Source organism: Oncorhynchus kisutch, unplaced genomic scaffold (genome assembly GCF_002021735.2).
Source record: "Oncorhynchus kisutch isolate 150728-3 unplaced genomic scaffold, Okis_V2 Okis07a-Okis12b_hom, whole genome shotgun sequence".
NCBI classification, from domain to species: domain Eukaryota; kingdom Metazoa; phylum Chordata; class Actinopteri; order Salmoniformes; family Salmonidae; genus Oncorhynchus; species Oncorhynchus kisutch.
In genome coordinates this window covers 12,457,662-12,476,308 of record NW_022261984.1, presented here as the reverse complement: position 1 = coordinate 12,476,308, position 18,647 = coordinate 12,457,662, and the positions used below count along the sequence as shown (strand labels likewise).

Here is an 18,647-nt window from a genome sequence, read left to right as displayed (position 1 = left end):
GGTAGCTAACCCCCTCACTTTGGTAGCTAACTCAGCCTGCCTCCCCCTCACTTTGGTAGCTAACTCAGCCTGCCTCCCCATCACTTTGGTAGCTAACTCAGCCTGCCTCCCCCTCACTTTGGTTAGCTAACCCCCTCACTTTGGTAGCTAACTCAGCCTGCCTCCCCCTCACTTTGGTAGCTAACTCAGCCTGCCTCCCCATCACTTTGGTAGCTAACTCAGCCTGCCTCCCCCTCACTTTGGTAGCTAACTCAGCCTGCCTCCCCCTCACTTTGGTAGCTAACTCAGCCTGCCTCCCCCTCACTTTGGTAGCTAACTCAGCCTGCCTCCCCATCACTTTGGTAGCTAACTCAGCCTGCCTCCCCCTCACTTTGGTAGCTCACCCCCTCACTTTGGTAGCTAACTCAGCCTGCCTCCCCCTCACTTTGGTAGCTAACTCAGCCTGCCTCCCCATCACTTTGGTAGCTAACTCAGCCTGCCTCCCCCTCACTTTGGTAGCTAACTCAGCCTGCCTCCCCCTCACTTTGGTAGCTAACCCCCTCACTTTGGTAGCTAACTCAGCCGGCCTCCCCCTCACTTTGGTAGCTAACTCAGCCTGCCTCCCCCTCACTTTGGTAGCTAACCCCCTCACTTTGGTAGCTAACTCAGCCTGCCTCCCCATCACTTTGGTAGCTAACTCAGCCTGCCTCCCCATCACTTGGTAGCTAACTCAGCCTGCCTCCCCATCACTTTGGTAGCTAACTCAGCCTGCCTCCCCATCACTTTGGTAGCTAACTCAGCCTGCCTCCCCATCACTTTGGTCGCTAACTCAGCCTGCCTCCCCATCACTTTGGTCGCTAACTCAGCCTGGATCCCCCTCACTTTGGTAGTTAACTCAGCCTGCCTCCCCATCACTTTGGTAGCTAACTCAGCCTGCCTCCCCATCACTTTGGTCGCTAACTCAGCCTGCCTCCCCATCACTTTGGTCGCTAACTCAGCCTGGATCCCCCTCACTTGGTAGTTAACTCAGCCTGCCTCCCCATCACTTTGGTAGCTAACTCAGCCTGCCTCCCCATCACTTTGGTAGCTAACTCAGCCTGCCTCTCCATCACTTTGGTAGCTAACTCAGCCTGCCTCCCCATCACTTTGGTAGCTAACTCAGCCTGCCTCCCCATCACTTTGGTAGCTAACTCAGCCTGCCTCCCCATCACTTTGGTAGTTAACTCAGCCTGCCTCCCCCTCACTTTGGTAGTTAACTCAGCCTGCCTCCCCATCACTTTGGTAGCTAACTCAGCCTGCCTCCCCCTCACTTTGGTAGCTAACTCAGCCTGCCTCCCCCTCACTTTGGTAGCTAACTCAGCCTGCCTCCCCATCACTTTGGTAGTTAACTCAGCCTGCCTCCCCCTCACTTTGGTAGTTAACTCAGCCTGTGTTCATTATAGAGCCTGTGGTTTCAGTACCTGTGTTCGTTGAGACCATTGTTTCAGTGCCTGTTCGTTATAGAGACCATTATTTAAGTACCTGTGTTCGTTATAGAGACCATTGTTTCAGTACCTGTGTTCGTTATAGAGCCCGTGGTTTCAGTACCTGTGTTCAGTATAGAGCCCATGGTTTCAGTACCTGTGTTCGTTGAGACCATTGTTTCAGTGCCTGTTCGTTATAGAGACCATTATTTAAGTACCTGTGTTCGTTATAGAGACCATTGTTTCAGTACCTGTTGTCATTATAGAGCCCGTGGTTTCAGTACCTGTGTTCAATATAGAGCCCATAGTTTCAGTACCTGTGTTCGTTGTAGAGCCCATGGTTTCAGTACCTGTTGTCATTATAGAGCCCATGGTTTCAGTACCTGTGTTCCTTATAGAGACCATGGTTTCAGTACCTGTGTTCCTTATAGAGACCATGGTTTCAGTACCTGTGTTCGTTATAGAGACCATGGTTTCAGTACCTGTGTTCGTTATAGAGCCCATAGTTTCAGTACCTGTGTTCCTTATAGAGACCATGGTTTCAGTACCTGTGTTCGTTATAGAGACCATGGTTTCAGTACCTGTGTTCGTTATAGAGACCATGGTTTCAGTACCTGTGTTCGTTATAGAGACCATGGTTTCAGTACCTGTGTTCGTTATAGAGACCATGGTTTCAGTACCTGTGTTCGTTGTAGAGCCCATGGTTTCAGTACCTGTTGTCATTATAGAGCCCGTGGTTTCAGTACCTGTTTTCATTATAGACCCAGTAGATAAAGCTGTGGATATATTACTCGTGTGTGTGTGTGTGTGTGTGTGTGTGTGTGTGTGTGTGTGTAGATCCCAGTGCTAGCCGGTCCTCCTCAGAGGAGAGGATCAACCATGAAACATCGGATCTAGAGAGAAGACTCAGCATGCTGTCTCACAGCAGTAGACAGAGCAGTACAGGTAATCAATCAATACCGCAATCCACCAATCAATAATCCCAGTTTTCAGTTCATCTCCTGACTGTATTTGAACCATCAATAAACTGCGTAGTTTAACCGTTTTATCAATCAATTCACTTAAATCTTAAATCATTTTACTCAATTGACCTTTGATCAATCAATCAGTCAGCTAATCAATAATATCTTCCCCAGCCTCCAACTCCAGTTACAGCACCTCCATTGCCGGGGACGACCGCAGCAGTATCTCTTCCTCTTCCTCCAGCCAATCAGACGCCAGCTACGGAAGCCACTTCCCTTTATGGCCAGGGCCAAAACGCCCCACTTCCTCAACCGAGACCCTGTCGGCCCCTCCCACTGCGAGGTCCTCGACCAATCTGGACGAGGATCTCTATAACGCTGTCATGAACCGCACTCCTTTCAAACCGGCTTCCCACCTTCGCAGTCTCCACGACAGCGGGCGCCAAAGCTCGTTGGACAGCGGGATAGGCGTCGCCACGGCCAGCAGCCAATCGTCTTACTCTGGGAGCTTCTCTTCCTGTACGGGCAGCCTGGACACAGCCAGTCAAGGGGGAGGGGAGGAGTTTGGGTCTGTCCTTAGTCTACCTCCCCCTCTTCTCTCTCTGCCTCCTCTTTCTCTACCTCCCCCTCCTCCCTCTCTACCTCCTCCTCCTCCACCCAGTCTACCTCCTCCACCTCCTCCTCTGTCCTTAAGGACCCCTGAGCCCGGCCCTCTCTCCCCCCCTACTCCCGGCTCCTGCCTCCCGTCTTGCTCCTCCTCCTCCTCCAGGACTAGTGGTTGTAGCTCTGGCGCCCCCCGGTGTCAGAGTGAGGAGTACCAGGCACCCAGCCTTCTCAGACTACAGTATGACAGCCCCAGGAACCTCCTGCACACCCTGGGCTTCAGGGATCCTCCACCCCAGGGAGGAGCATCCGAACTGGGCAGGGACAGGCGGATCGGTGGGGATGGAGATCAAGGACAGATCCAGGGGCATGAGTGTCCTTCCCTTCCTTCCACCCCCACTGAGGCCTCTCTCCAGTGGGTAGAGACCCCGAGGCAGGCCTCCGTAGAAAGGCACCTGTCCTGGAGCAGTGAGAGAGCGCCCCCTGTGGACAATGGTGATCGGTGCAGCATCGTGTCCGCTCGGCTCACACCCAGACCTCTGCTGTTACCTGGCTGTCCAGTGTGTGGAGAAACCCAGGTAATACAACTCTGGACACCCTAATAGTTATTAGTACTAATGGATTCCTAGGCTTCATTTGGCTCCATGTCTGACTGTTAATTTATTCAGTGTTTTTTATAAATTTTTAACCTTTTTATTTTAACAAGGCAAGTCGGTTAAGAACAAATTCTTATTTACAATGACAGCCAACCGGGGAACAGTGGGTTTAATTGCCTTGTTCAGGGGCAGAACGACTTTCCCAGCTCGGGGATTTGATCGAGCAACCTTTTGGTTACTAGCCCAACGCTCTAACCACTAGGCTACCTGCCGCCCCTCTGTGTGTGTCCATGTCTGTATGTGTGTGTGTGTGTGTTCATCTTATCACTGTTTCCCATACAGCCAGTCCATGCAAACGCCTGCTGTCCCTGTCATCACAATCCCACAACTAGCCGTCTGCTTATTTGGCTCATTCGAGTCGCTGTACACTCCCACAGTACCAGCCCAAAGCACTCAAAGAAGACTGATACACTGTTGGCAGTCCACACACATACACACCTGTTACTCCCAAGTAACATGATCACGACGAGGCCTGATAAACTGGAGTTAAACAGGCTGTGTTTAAGGCTTGTTTAACTAGCGTAGCACAGTGATATGTTTAACTAGCGTAGCACAGTGATATGTTTAACTATCGTAGCACAGTGTTATGTTGTTTAACTAGCGTAGCACAGTGATATGTTTAACTAGCGTAGCACAGTGTTATGTTGTTTAACTAGCGTAGCACAGTGATATGTTTAACTAGCGTAGCACAGTGATATGTTGTTTAACTAGTGTAGCACAGTGATATGTTGTTTAACTAGCGTAGCACAGTGATATGATGTTTAACTAGCGTAGCACAGTGATATGCTGTTTAACTAGCGTAGCACAGTGATATGTTGTTTAACTAGCGTAGCACAGTGATATGTTTAACTAGCGTAGCACAGTGATATGATGTTTAACTAGCGTAGCACAGTGATATGTTGTTTAACTAGCGTAGCACAGTGATATGTTGTTTAACTAGTGTAGCACAGTGATATGTTGTTTAACTAGCGTAGCACAGTGATATGTTGTTTAACTAGCGTAGCACAGTGATATGTTTAACTAGCGTAGCACAGTGATATGTTTAACTAGCGTAGCACAGTGATATGTTGTTTAACTAGTGTAGCACAGTGATATGATGTTTAACTAGCGTAGCACAGTGATATGATGTTTAACTAGCGTAGCACAGTGATATGTTGTTTAACTAGCGTAGCACAGTGATATGATGTTGTTTAACTAGCGTAGCACAGTGATATGTTGTTTAACTAGCGTAGCACAGTGTTATGATGTTTAACTAGCGTAGCACAGTGATATGATGTTTAACTAGCGTAGCACAGTGATATGATGTTTAACTAGCGTAGCACAGTGATATGATGTATGTTGTTTAACTAGCGTAGCACAGTGTTATGTTGTTTAACTAGCGTAGCACAGTGATATGTTTAACTAGCGTAGCACAGTGTTATGTTGTTTAACTAGCGTAGCACAGTGATGATGTTTAACTAGCGTAGCACAGTGATATGTTGTTTAACTAGCGTAGCACAGTGATATGATGTTTAACTAACGTAGCACAGTGATATGATGTTTAACTAGCGTAGCACAGTGATATGTTGTTTAACTAGCGTAGCACAGTGATATGTTGTTTAACTAGCGTAGCACAGTGATATGATGTTTAACTAGCGTAGCACAGTGATATGCTGTTTAACTAGCGTAGCACAGTGATATGCTGTTTAACTAGCGTAGCACAGTGATATGCTGTTTAACTAGCGTAGCACAGTGATATGATGTTTAACTAGCGTAGCACAGTGATATGTTGTTTAACTAGCGTAGCACAGTGATATGATGTTTAACTAGCGTAGCACAGTGATATGTTGTTTAACTAGCGTAGCACAGTGTTATGATGTTTAACTAGCGTAGCACAGTGATATGTTGTTTAACTAGCGTAGCACAGTGATATGCTGTTTAACTAGCGTAGCACAGTGATATGATGTTTAACTAGCGTAGCACAGTGATATGTTGTTTAACTAGCGTAGCACAGTGATATGATGTTTAACTAGCGTAGCACAGTGATATGTTGTTTAACTAGCGTAGCACAGTGTTATGATGTTTAACTAGCGTAGCACAGTGATATGTTGTTGTCACAGAAGGCTGTTATTTAAAACATTCCATACAATGTCAGGGATACCTCAGAGCCACCGTCTGCACACAAACAACCCCTTAAAAGGGCAATCTGGGATTTAACATTTAAATGAACATTTAAATGAATGATATATATATATATATATTACTGACCACTTTATTGCCAATGTGGGATATTTGAATCCCAGATTCCCCCTTTAAAAATCACTCTGACAGAATGAAGAGATTCAATGTTCCTGTCAATTAAATGGAACAAGTTGTTACCAGACAGGAGTAGGGTCAAGGCCAGGGTCGGCCACTATCAACCTGAACTTTCTGCAGATACAGACATTTGGATACATTTTGTTCCGAGGCCTGAGCAAAGTTTATTTTGTTCTGTTTAGTAGGAAGATAATGGAGAGAGAGAGGATAGAGAGAGAGGAGGGAGAAAGAGTAGAAGAAGGATGGAGGGAAAAGGAGACAGAGAGAGAAAAGGAGACAGAGAGAGAAAAGGAGACAGAGGGAGAAAAGGATAAAAGGCGACAGTGAGAGAGTGAAAAGGAGAGGGAGAGAGAGAGGGAGAAAAGGATAAAAGGCGACAGAGAGAGAGTGAAAAGGAGACAGAGGGAGAAAAGGATAAAAGGCGACAGTGAGAGAGTGAAAAGGAGAGAGAGAGGGAGAAAAGGAGACAGAGAGAGAAAAGGAGACAGAGAGACAGAGGGAGAAAAGGATAAAAGGCGACAGAGAGAGAGAGAAAAGGAGACAGAGAGAGAAAAGGAGACAGAGAGAGAAAAGGAGACAGGGAGAGGGAGAAAAGGATAAAAGGCGACAGTGAGAGAGTGAAAAGGAGAGGGAGAGAGAGAGGGAGAAAAGGATAAAAGGCGACAGAGAGAGAGTGAAAAGGAGACAGAGGGAGAAAAGGATAAAGGGCGACAGTGAGAGAGTGAAAAGGAGACAGAGAGAGAGGGAGAAAAGGATAAAAGGCGACAGAGAGAGAGTGAAAAGGAGACAGAGGGAGAGAGGGAGAAAAGGATAAAAGGCGACAGTGAGAGAGTGAAAATGAGAGAGAGGGAGAAAAGGAGACAGAGAGAGAAAAGGAGACAGAGAGACAGAGGGAGAAAAGGATAAAAGGCGACAGAGAGAGAGTGAAAAGGAGAGGGAGAGAGAAAAGGAGACAGAGAGTGAAAAGGAGAGGGAGGAGAGAGAGGGAGAAAAGGATAAAAGGCGACAGAGAGAGAGTGAAAAGGAGAGGGAGAGAGAGAGGGAGAAAAGGATAAAAGGCGACAGAGAGAGAGTGAAAAGGAGAGGGAGAGACAGAGGGAGAAAAGGATAAAAGGCGACAGAGAGAGTGAAAAGGAGAGGGAGAGAGAGAGGGATAAAAGGCGACAGAGAGAGAGGGAAAAGGAGAGGGAGAGAGACAGTCTTAGCTAACACCTGGAGGAGGGAGAAAAGGATAAAAGGCGACAGAGAGAGAGGGAAAAGGAGAGGGAGAGAGACAGTCTTAGCTAACACCTGGAGGAGGGAGAAAAGGATAAAAGGCGACAGAGAGAGAGTGAAAAGGAGAGGGAGAGAGAGAGGGATAAAAGGCGACAGAGAGAGAGTGAAAAGGAGAGGGAGAGAGACAGTCTAACACCTGGAGGATAACGGCCAGAAGGAAAACAATAAAACATGTTGTTGTTCTGATCAAAACCCTCCCGAAAGAGATGCAGCATCCCTCCTGTGTCTGAAGACTTAATGTTGACCCTCTGAACCGCTGACTATGTCTGTCCTCACCAAAACTCCCTCTTCACCTCCCTGTTCTGTTTGACAAGACAATACGTTGTCCTTCTCTCACATTTACATTCAGCACGTTGTTGTCTGGCTGTCTATTTCATCACATGAACATCACTATGACCAGACTGGGTTCAAATTCTATTTGAAATCTTTCAAATACTTTGATTGTTTGCTCTAGTCTGCCTAATGGGCGGGGTTTGCTATTTTGGGACTATCCCATTGGTCCATTATGCCAGGCGCAACTTAAGCAAACACGGATCAAGTATTTGAAATGATTTCGAATAGTATTTGAACCCATGTCTGTTGACCACCATGGCTGTTGTTTAACCCCACCTCCGTCATCTGTTTCTCCACCCATCCAGAGTCATCATCCCTGTATAGATCACAACTACATTACCCATGAGCAATGGTTCTCAGCTAGAAAGAGACATGTTACGCAGGTAAGATGACCCGTTGTGTGGTTAATGACAGTAGGGGCAACGATATAATACCTATCTTTTTTTTTTTTACCTTTATTTAACTAGGCAAGTCAGTTAAGAACAAAGTCTTATTGTCAATGACGGTCTAGGAACCACTGTTAACTGCCTTGTTCAGGGGCAGAACGACAGATTTGTACCTTGTCAGCTCGGGGATTTGAACTTCAGTCCAATGCTCTAACCACTAGGCTACCCTGCCGCCCCGTGCTGACTACACCGGCCACACCCATGCGCCATCGCTCGCCTGTTGAGTTTGTCCATCCACAGCAGACACGATCAGGAAATGCAGGGTAGATGTATCAATACCAACTATATTAATTTGGGGACAGATCGAAACACCATATAAACATTCCATGAACATTTAGCTAGCTAGCTCGCTGTTGCTAGCTAATTTGTCCTGGGATATAAACATTCCATGGACATTTAGCTAGCTAGCTCGCTGTTGCTAGCTAATTTGTCCTGGGATATAAACATTCCATGGACATTTAGCTAGCTAGCTCGCTGTTGCTAGCTAATTTGTCCTGGGATATAAACATTCCATGGACATTTAGCTAGCTAGCTCGCTGTTGCTAGCTAATTTGTCCTGGTGTAGTCAGCTTGGTGTAGTCAGTATGTTAGTAGTTGTCCTGTATGGATCAGTTTGTAGAGCTTGGTGTAGTCAGCTTGGTGTAGTCAGCTTGGTGTAGTCATCTTGGTGTAGTCAGTTTGGTGTAGTCAGTATGTTAGTAGTTGTCCTGTATGGATCAGTTTGTAGAGCTTGGTGTAGTCAGCTTGGTGTAGTCAGTTTGGTGTAGTCAGCTTGGTGTAGTCAGTATGTTAGTAGTTGTCCTGTATGGATCAGTTTGTAGAGCTTGGTGTAGTCAGCTTGGTGTAGTCAGTTTGGTGTAGTCAGCTTGGTGTAGTCAGTATGTTAGTAGTTGTCCTGTATGGATCAGTTTGTAGAGCTTGGTGTAGTCAGCTTGGTGTAGTCAGTATGTTAGTAGTTGTCCTGTATGGATCAGTTTGTATAGCTTGGTGTAGTCAGCTTGGTGTAGTCAGTATGTTAGTAGTTGTCCTGTATGGATCAGTTTGTAAAGCTTGGTGTAGTCAGCTTGGTGTAGTCAGCTTGGTGTAGTCAGTGTGTTAATAGTTATCCTGTATGGATCAGTTTGTAGAGCTTGGTGTAGTCAGCTTGGTGTAGTCAGTGTGTTAATAGTTATCCTGTATGGATCAGTTTGTATAGAGCTTGCAACACCAGGGTTGTGGGTTCGATTCCCGGGGCCAGCCACATGTAAAATATATCCAGCTTGACTGTCAGTTGCTTTGAATAAAAGCTGCTGCTAAGTGGAGTATCTTATTATGTTTTTGAAAAGGTTTCCTCTTTCATCTCTGCTGTGAGCGAGGAAGTGAGAAATATTCACCCACCATTTTCACCATATTAACTATCATTTATTGTTCCAACAACAACAACAACAACAACAACATCTTACCATTTATTTCCTTGCCTTTTCTTTTCACATCTTTAACCTTCCCCAATGCGCCTCTGACCAAACAACGCCTCTGTGTCCCAAAACGCCACCTTTATTCCCTATATAGTACCTATTGTCCTGGTTGGAAGTAGTGCACTTTATAGGGAATAGGGTTCCGTTTGGAACGGAGAACACACAGTGTGGTTCCCTCCTCCCGTCTGCTGAGCACTGAGAACTCATTAGATTAGCAGTCCTCACACCTCACCGTACTAATCAGATTAACAGTCCTCACACCTCACCGTGTGTGTCATCAACGAGAACTTGTCAAACTCCGTGTGCTGTCAATAGAAAACAACTGATTGAAGAAGAGCAATGCCGTGGGTTTTTAATAACCAAATCATCACCTGAAGAAAACCTCTCCTTAAAAGAGAGAAGAGAGAGGGGGAGAGTGTTTGTTGTATTATAGTATAATGTATTGTAGTATAATGTATTGTAGTATAATGTATTGTAGTATAATGTGCTGTAGTATGATGTATTGTGTTGTAGTATAATGTATTGTGTTGTAGTATAATGTGTTGTATTATAATGTGTTGTAGTATAATGTGTTGTAGTATAATGTATTGTAGTATAATGTGTTGTAGTATAATGTGTTGTAGCATAATGTGTTGTAGTATAATGTATTGTAGTATAATGTGTTGTAGCATAATGTGTTGTAGTATAATGTATTGTAGTATAATGTGCTGTAGTATAATGTATTGTAGTATAATGTATTGTCGTTTAATGTGTTGTAGTATATTATATTGTAGTATAATATATTGTAGTATAATGTAATGTATTGTAGTATAATGTGCTGTAGTATAATGTATTGTAGTATAATGTATTGTAGTATAATGTATTGTATTATCATGTATTGTATTATCATGTATTGTAGTATAATGTGCTGTAGTATAATGTGTTGTAGTATAATGTATTCTAGTATAATGTGCTGTAGTATAATGTGCTGTAGTATAATGTATTGTAGTATAATGTATTGTAGTATAATGTATTGTAGTATAATGTATTGTAGTATAATGTATTGTAGTATAATGTATTGTAGTATAATGTATTGTAGTATAATGTATTGTAGTATAATGTATTGTAGTATAATGTATTGTAGTATAATGTATTGTAGTATAATGTATTGTAGTGTATTGTAGTATAATGTATTGTAGTATAATGTGCTGTAGTATGATGTATAATGTATTGTAGTATAATGTATTGTAGTATAATGTGCTGTAGTATGATGTATAATGTATTGTAGTATAATGTATTGTGTTGTAGTATAATGTGTTGTAGTATAATATGTTGTAGTATAATGTGTTGTAGTATAATGTATTGTAGTATAATGTATTGTAGTCTAATGTGCTGTAGTATGATGTATAATGTATTGTAGTATAATGTGTTGTAGCATAATGTGTTGTAGTATAATGTGTTGTAGTATAATGTGTTGTAGTATAATGTATTGTAGTATAATGTATTGTCGTTTAATGTATTGTAGTATAATGTATTGTAGTATAATGTATTCTAGTATAATGTGTTGTAGTATAATGTATTGTAGTATAATGTGCTGTAGTATAATGTATTGTAGTATAATGTATTGTCGTTTAATGTGTTGTAGTATAATATATTGTAGTATAATGTAATGTATTGTAGTATAATGTATTGTAGTATAATGTATTGTAGTATAATGTATTGTAGTATAATGTGCTGTAGTATAATGTATTGTAGTATAATGTGTTGTAGCATAATGTGTTGTAGTATAATGTGTTGTAGCATAATGTATTGTAGTATAATGTGCTGTAGTATAATGTGCTGTAGTATAATGTATTGTAGTATAATGTATTGTAGTATAATGTGCTGTAGTATAATGTGTTGTAGTATAATGTGTTGTAGTATAATGTGTTGTAGTGTGTTGTAGTATAATGTGTTGTAGCATAATGTATTGTATTATAATGTATTGTATTATAATGTGTTGTAGTATAATGTATTGTAGTATAATGTATTGTAGTATTTTTAAAAAAGTATAATGTATTGTATTATAATGTATTGTAGTATAATGTGCTGTAGTATAATGTATTGTAGTATAATGTATTGTAGGATAATGTATTGTCGTATAATGTATTGTAGTGTATTGTAGTATAATGTATTGTAGTATAATGTATTGTAGTGTATTGTAGTGTATTGTAGTATAATGTATTGTAGTATAATGTATTGTAGTATAGTGTATTGTAGTATAATGTATTGTAGTATAATGTATTGTAGTATAATGTATTGTCGTATAATGTATTGTCGTATAATGTATTGTATTGTCTAATATTTTTTCTCTTTCTGTTCCATTTTAGACAAACAGCCCTTCACATTCAGGGCTTTCCCCAACACCAGGTCTGTCTGTGTGTCTGCCTGTCTGTGTGTCTGCCTGTCTGTCTGCCTGTCAGCCTCCCTCCCTCTGCCTGTCTGTCTGCCTCCCTCTGTCTGTCCGTCTGTCTATTTACACCATTATTCTCATGTAACATTGTAACTAAATGATATATATTCATTAACCTGTCTAATGATCTGTATATATTCATTAACCAGTCTAATGATCTGTATATATTCATTAACCTGTCTAATGATCTGTATATATTCATTAACCTGTCTAATGATCTGTATATATTCATTAACCTGTTGGTGATAACATTCCATACTGCCCTACATTTCTCAGATCCACCACCCCAGTGTAGAGAGGTGGTGCGGGGTGAGGCGGGCCTCTCTCACCCTCTAGAACCCTCCTATTCACCCCCACCTCCCCCCGGCACGATGACGCCAAGCAGACAGACCTCAGTCTCTGGCGGTGAGAGCAATGCATCCTGGTTGTTGTTTTTTTACCAACATGACATGATCTCCAAGGTTTTATCTTTTTAAAATGCCTTTTCATGTGGACACGTCCTTCGTCGTGTGGGTTTGAAAATACGACTGTTGGTTGCCAATATCGCTACATCCATTTAATTCAAACTTGATCTAAATGTACATTTGACATTGCGGGACACTTTACATGTTGTCCTGCTCACATCATTATATTCTGTTACTACGGTCCTGCTTCCCCTGTCTGTCTGTCATTCTCCCAGGGAGTGTCTGTCTGTCTGACTGACTCTCTGTCATTCTCCCAGGGAGTGTCTGTCTGTCTGTCTGTCTGTCTGTCTGTCTGTCTGACTGACTCTCTGTCATTCTCCCAGGGAGTGTCTGTCTGACTGACTCTCTGTCATTCTCCCAGGGAGTGGCTGTCTGACTGACTCTCTGTCATTCTCCCAGGGAGTGTCTGTCTGTCTGACTGACTCTCTGTCATTCTCCCAGGGAGTGTCTGTCTGACTGACTCTCTGTCATTCTCCCAGGGAGTGTCTGTCTGACTGACTCTCTGTCATTCTCCCAGGGAGTGTCTGTCTGACTGACTCTCTGTCATTCTCCCAGGGAGTGTCTGTCTGACTGACTCTCTGTCATTCTCCCAGGGAGTGTCTGTCTGACTGACTCTCTGTCATTCTCCCAGGGAGTGTCTGTCTGTCTGACTGACTCTCTGTCATTCTCCCAGGGAGTGTCTGTCTGTCTGACTGACTCTCTGTCATTCTCCCAGGGAGTGTCTGTCTGACTGACTCTCTGTCATTCTCCCAGGGAGTGTCTGTCTGTCTGACTGACTGTCATTCTCCCAGGGAGTGTCTGTCTGACTCTCTGTCATTCTCCCAGGGAGTGTCTGTCTGACTCTCTGTCATTCTCCCAGGGAGTGTCTGTCTGACTGACTCTCTGTCATTCTCCCAGGGAGTGTCTGTCTGTCTGACTGACTGTCATTCTCCCAGGGAGTGTCTGTCTGACTCTCTGTCATTCTCCCAGGGAGTGTCTGTCTGTCTGTCTGTCTGACTGACTCTCTGTCATTCTCCCAGGGAGTGTCTGTCTGACTGACTGTCATTCTCCCAGGGAGTGTCTGTCTGACTGACTGTCATTCTCCCAGGGAGTGTCTGTCTGTCTGACTGAGTCTCTGTCATTCTCCCAGGGAGTGTCTGTCTGACTGAGTCTCTATCATTCTCCCAGGGAGTGTCTGTCCGTCTGACTGACTCTCTGTCATTCTCCCAGGGAGTGTCTATCTGACTGACTGTCATTCTCCCAGGGAGTGTCTGTCTGACTCTCTGTCATTCTCCCAGGGAGTGTCTATCTGTCTGACTGACTGTCATTCTCCCAGGGAGTGTCTGTCCGTCTGACTGACTCTCTGTCATTCTCCCAGGGAGTGTCTATCTGACTGACTGTCATTCTCCCAGGGAGTGTCTGTCTGACTCTCTGTCATTCTCCCAGGGAGTGTCTGTCTGACTGTCTGACTGACTCTGTCATTCTCCCAGGGAGTGTCTGTCTGACTGACTCTGTCATTCTCCCAGGGAGTGTCTGTCTGACTGACTGACTCTGTCATTATCCCAGGGAGTGTCTATCTGACTGACTGTCATTCTCCCAGGGAGTGTCTGTCTGACTGACTGACTCTCTGTCATTCTCCCAGGGAGTGTCTGTCTGACTGACTGACTCTCTGTCATTCTCCCAGGGAGTGTCTGTCTGACTGACTATGTCATTCTCCCAGGGAGTGTCTGTCTGACTGACTCTGTCATTCTCCCAGGGAGATTCTTTAAGTTTCCTCCGGATGCTTCTGTCATGATGATGTCATCAGTCCTGGACAGGCGTCACCACACCGACCCCAGTGTGAACTACGTCAACATCCCCGTTAGCCCTGCGGCTAAAGCTAACAGAGCTGGCAGAGAGCTGCTGTACATGGAGCTGGATCTACAGCCAGAGCCCTACGGTGGGCCAGTTTCCACCAACATCACTACAGCGAGGGGTAACCCTGTGCAGCTGCGCAGACCCAGTAAGAACAGCAACCCCTCTCAGATGGCCATTTTAGATCGATGTTTACCATTTCGGCTCAGTGTTTACGGCTCTCCATGTTGGCTCAAGTGTTTTTCTGGCTGGTTTGGCTGGCTGGCAGGTTGATTGGCTGACTGGTTTGGCTGGCTGGCAGGTTGATTGGTTGACTAGTTTGGCTGGCAGGTTGATTGGCTGGCTGGCAGGTTGATTGGTTGACTAGTTTGGCTGGCAGGTTGATTGGCTGGCAGGTTGGCTGGCTGGCTGGCAGGTTTGGCTGGTCTGCTGTCCCTTAGCTCAAGTCTTGCTCTCAATCTCTATTTCGTATCCCAAATGGCACCCTATTCCCTAAGTAGTGCACTTCTTTAGACCAGAGCCCTATGGGCCCTTTAACACTAGACAATAGGGTGCTGTTGACTCTGGCTGTTTCCTAGCTGTCTAAAGGGGACTTTTCTCATCCCATTTCCTTAATTCCTTCAGACGTCCAATAAGTTTTGACTAGTGTGCCAAGAAGATTGTGATGCTTCAACTCTTCTGTGTAGTCTGAAGGAAATTCATTATAGACTTAGACGGGCTTAGTTATGGGAGAAGAGAGCGACTGAGTCCCGCCACACACACACACACACAGAGAGAGAGAGAAGCGGTGTCAATGGGTCACCATGGAAACAGAGTGTAATTGGTAGAAAACCACTCATTAAATCGCCGTGCTGAACACAGGAATTTATTTAAGCGCTCGGAATCGCCGCACACAATCCTCTGCTTTATCAAATACAAAATGGGGTTACGTCTCAATTGACACCCTATTCCCTATATAGTACACTACTTTAGACCAGGGCCCACCACAGTGTTCTGATCAACAGTAGTGTACTATATAGGGAACAGGGCTCTATTTGGGGATACTTTCAATGATGATGATATTGCTGTGGGTTGTTTTCCCAGTAGAATGATGCAGAGACGGCTATTCTAGCAACTCTCAGACTACCTGGATTGTCTAGTCCAGTGCTATCCAACCCTCTTCCTGGAGATCACTCCAACCCTCTTCCTGGAGATCTACTGTCCTGTAGGTTTTCAGTCCAACCCTCTGCCTGGAGATCTACTGTCCTGTAGGTTTTCAGTCCAACCCTCTTCCTGGAGATCTACTGTCCTGTAGGTTTTCAGTCCAACCCTCTTCCCGGAGATCTACTGTCCTGTATGTTTTCAGTCCAACCCTCTTCCTGGAGATCTACTGTCATGTAGGTTTTCAGTCCTGACCTAGTTATTGGTTAGGGTTGGACTGATAACCTACAGGACAGTAGATCTCCAGGAAGAGGGTTGGACTAAAAACCCACAGGACAGTAGATCTCCAGGAAGAGGGTTGGTCTAAAAACCCACAGGACAGTAGATCTCCAGGAAGAGGGTTGGTCTAAAAACCCACAGGACAGTAGATCTCCAGGAAGAGGGTTGGCCAGCCCTGACCTAGTTATTTGCGTCCTAAATGGCAGTCTATTCCCTTCATAGTGCCATGTTTTAGGACCAAGATCCACAGGGCTTCAGAATCTCCTGAAAGAGCCACAAGATGGCGCTGTAATGTTTCATTACTACCAAATCCTACTTCCTGTGATCAATTTCAATCTGAACTGAATGAATTCATAATGATTAACTATAATGATGCAGTCGATGACCCCCTGCGTGGGACGACATTAAAGGTTTTATTTAAAAAATGTACCAGCATTCACATCTGAACAAATCCCCAGTAAAGAAGACATCAGGATTGGAAAAGTTATTTAAAACGACATTGGAGCGTTTTCAACAAACACTGTTAATCAGATCAAAGTCAAGACAGAAGTACATCTATTGACAAGACAGAGCAGGGTCGGACTGAACCATTACATCCACGGAGTTGGACTGAACCATTACATCCACGGAGTTGGACTGAACCATTACATCCACGGAGTTGGACTCAACCATTACATCCATGGAGTTGGACTCAACCATTACATCCATGGAGTTGGACTCAACCATTACATCCATGGAGTTGGACTCAACCATTACATCCATGGAGTTGGACTCAACCATTACATCCACGGAGTTGGACTCAACCATTACATCCACGGAGTTGGACTCAACCATTACATCCACGGAGTTGGACTCAACCATTACATCCATGGAGTTGGACTCAACCATTACATCCACGGAGTTGGACTCAACCATTACATCCACGGAGTTGGACTCAACCATTACATCCACGGAGTTGGACTCAACCATTACATCCATGGAGTTGGACTCAACCATTACATCCATGGAGTTGGACTCAACCATTATGGAGTTGGACTCAACCATTACATCCACGGAGTTGGACTCAACCATTACATCCACGGAGTTGGATTGAACCATTATGGAGTTGGACTCAACCATTACATCCACGGCGTTGGATTGAACCATTATGGAGTTGGACTCAACCATTACATCCATGGAGGTAAAACTAGAGATCTGTGTTTTTTCTGCATTGGCTGCATCTCAACCCACCCCATCCTCCGATGTCTGCTATCTGGGGAAACTCAACCATCCAATGATTTATAAATAAATCATCTGGGCTCCCGAAAGGAATGATCTCTATAATATATGAACAACTCTTGGAAAGCTCATTCTGAGCTAGCCATTAAAAAAGTACGGTCCACAGATCTAAGTGAATCTGAACCACCCTTTAACTGGAACAGAATATGGAGAAATATGATCTTGGGTATCCTGTAATACATGAAACATGAAACGTATTAGTTTAACTTTGTTCACAGACTGTACTTAACAGCAATGAACATGATGGGGCTGGACAGGGACATGTTGAGCTGGGGGGAATGGGATGGGGCTGGACAGAGACATGTTTAGCTGGGGGGGGATGGGATGGGGCTGGACAGGGACATGTTGAGCTGGGGGGGGGGGGGCTGGACAGGGACATGTTGAGCTGGGGGGAATGGGATGGAGCTGGAGGGAATGGGATGGGGCTGGACAGAGACATGTTGAGCTGGGGGGAATGGGATGGGGCTGGACAGAGACATGTTTAGCTGGGGGGGGGGATGGGATGGGGCTGGACAGGGACATGTTGAGCTGGGGGGAATGGGATGGGGCTGGAGAGGGACATGTTGAGCTGGGGGGGAATGGGATGGGGCTGGACAGAGACATGTTGAGCTGGGGGGAATGGGATGGGGCTGGACAGAGACATGTTGAGCTGGAGGGAATGGGATGGGGCTGGACAGAGACATGTTGAGCTGGAGGGAATGGGATGGGGCTGGACAGGGATATGTTGAGCTGGGGGGGAATGGGATGGAGCTGGACAGGGACATGTTGAGCTGGAGGGAATGGGATGGGATGGGGCTGGACAGGGACATGTTGAGCTGGGGGGAATGGGATGGGGCTGGACAGGGACATGTTGAGCTGGGGGGAATGGGATGGGGCTGGACAGAGACATGTTGAGCTGGGGGGATGGGATGGGGCTGGACAGGGACATGTTGAGCTGGGGGGATGGGATGGGGCTGGACAGGGACATGTTGAGCTGGGGGGAATGGGATGGGGCTGGACAGAGACATGTTGAGCTGGGGGGATGGGATGGGGCTGGACAGGGACATGTTGAGCTGGGGGGAATGGGATGGGGCTGGACAGAGACATGTTGAGCTGGGGGGATGGGATGGGGCTGGACAGGGACATGTTGAGCTGGGGGGAATGGGATGGGGCTGGACAGAGACATGTTGAGCTGGGGGATGGGATGGGGCTGGACAGGGACATGTTGAGCTGGGGGGAATGGGATGGGGCTGGACAGGGACATGTTGAGCTGGGGGGGAATGGGATGGGGCTGGACATGTTTATAACCTAAAGTTGATTATAATAGCTACTGTTGGGAACACACCATTATAATGGTTGAACAGGACATGTTTAATAACCCAAGGTTGATTATAATACCTAATGTTGGGAACACATCATTATAATGGTTTAATAGGACATGTTTATAACCTAAAGTTGATTATAATATCTAATGTCGGGAACAGGACATGTTTATAACCTAATGTTGGGAACAGGACATGTTTATAACCTAAAGTTGATTATAATACCTAATGTTGGGAACAGGACATGTTTATAACCTAAGGTTGATTATAATATCTAATGTTGGGAACAGGACATGTTTATAACCTAAAGTTGGGAACACATCATTATAATGGTTGAACAGAACATGTTTATAACCTAAAGTTGATTATAATACCTACTGTTGGGAACAGGACATGTTTATAACCTAAAGTTGATTATAATCGCTACTGTTGGGAACACATTATAATGGTTGAAT

General features: G+C 44.8%; 1 protein-coding gene across 1 annotated transcript in view; it reads left to right on the top strand.

Annotated features, from left to right (window-relative positions):
• LOC116360172 (protein Dok-7-like) overlaps positions 1-18,647 on the top strand; it is a 55,311-nt gene that overhangs the window by 35,328 nt on the left and 1,336 nt on the right. The window contains exons 6-11 of the mRNA XM_031814987.1: positions 2,280-2,387; positions 2,579-3,585; positions 7,872-7,949; positions 11,815-11,854; positions 12,174-12,302; positions 14,097-14,342. Coding sequence (XP_031670847.1) covers positions 2,280-2,387; positions 2,579-3,585; positions 7,872-7,949; positions 11,815-11,854; positions 12,174-12,302; positions 14,097-14,342 — 1,608 coding nt within the window. The remainder of the gene's footprint in view (positions 1-2,279; positions 2,388-2,578; positions 3,586-7,871; positions 7,950-11,814; positions 11,855-12,173; positions 12,303-14,096; positions 14,343-18,647) is intronic.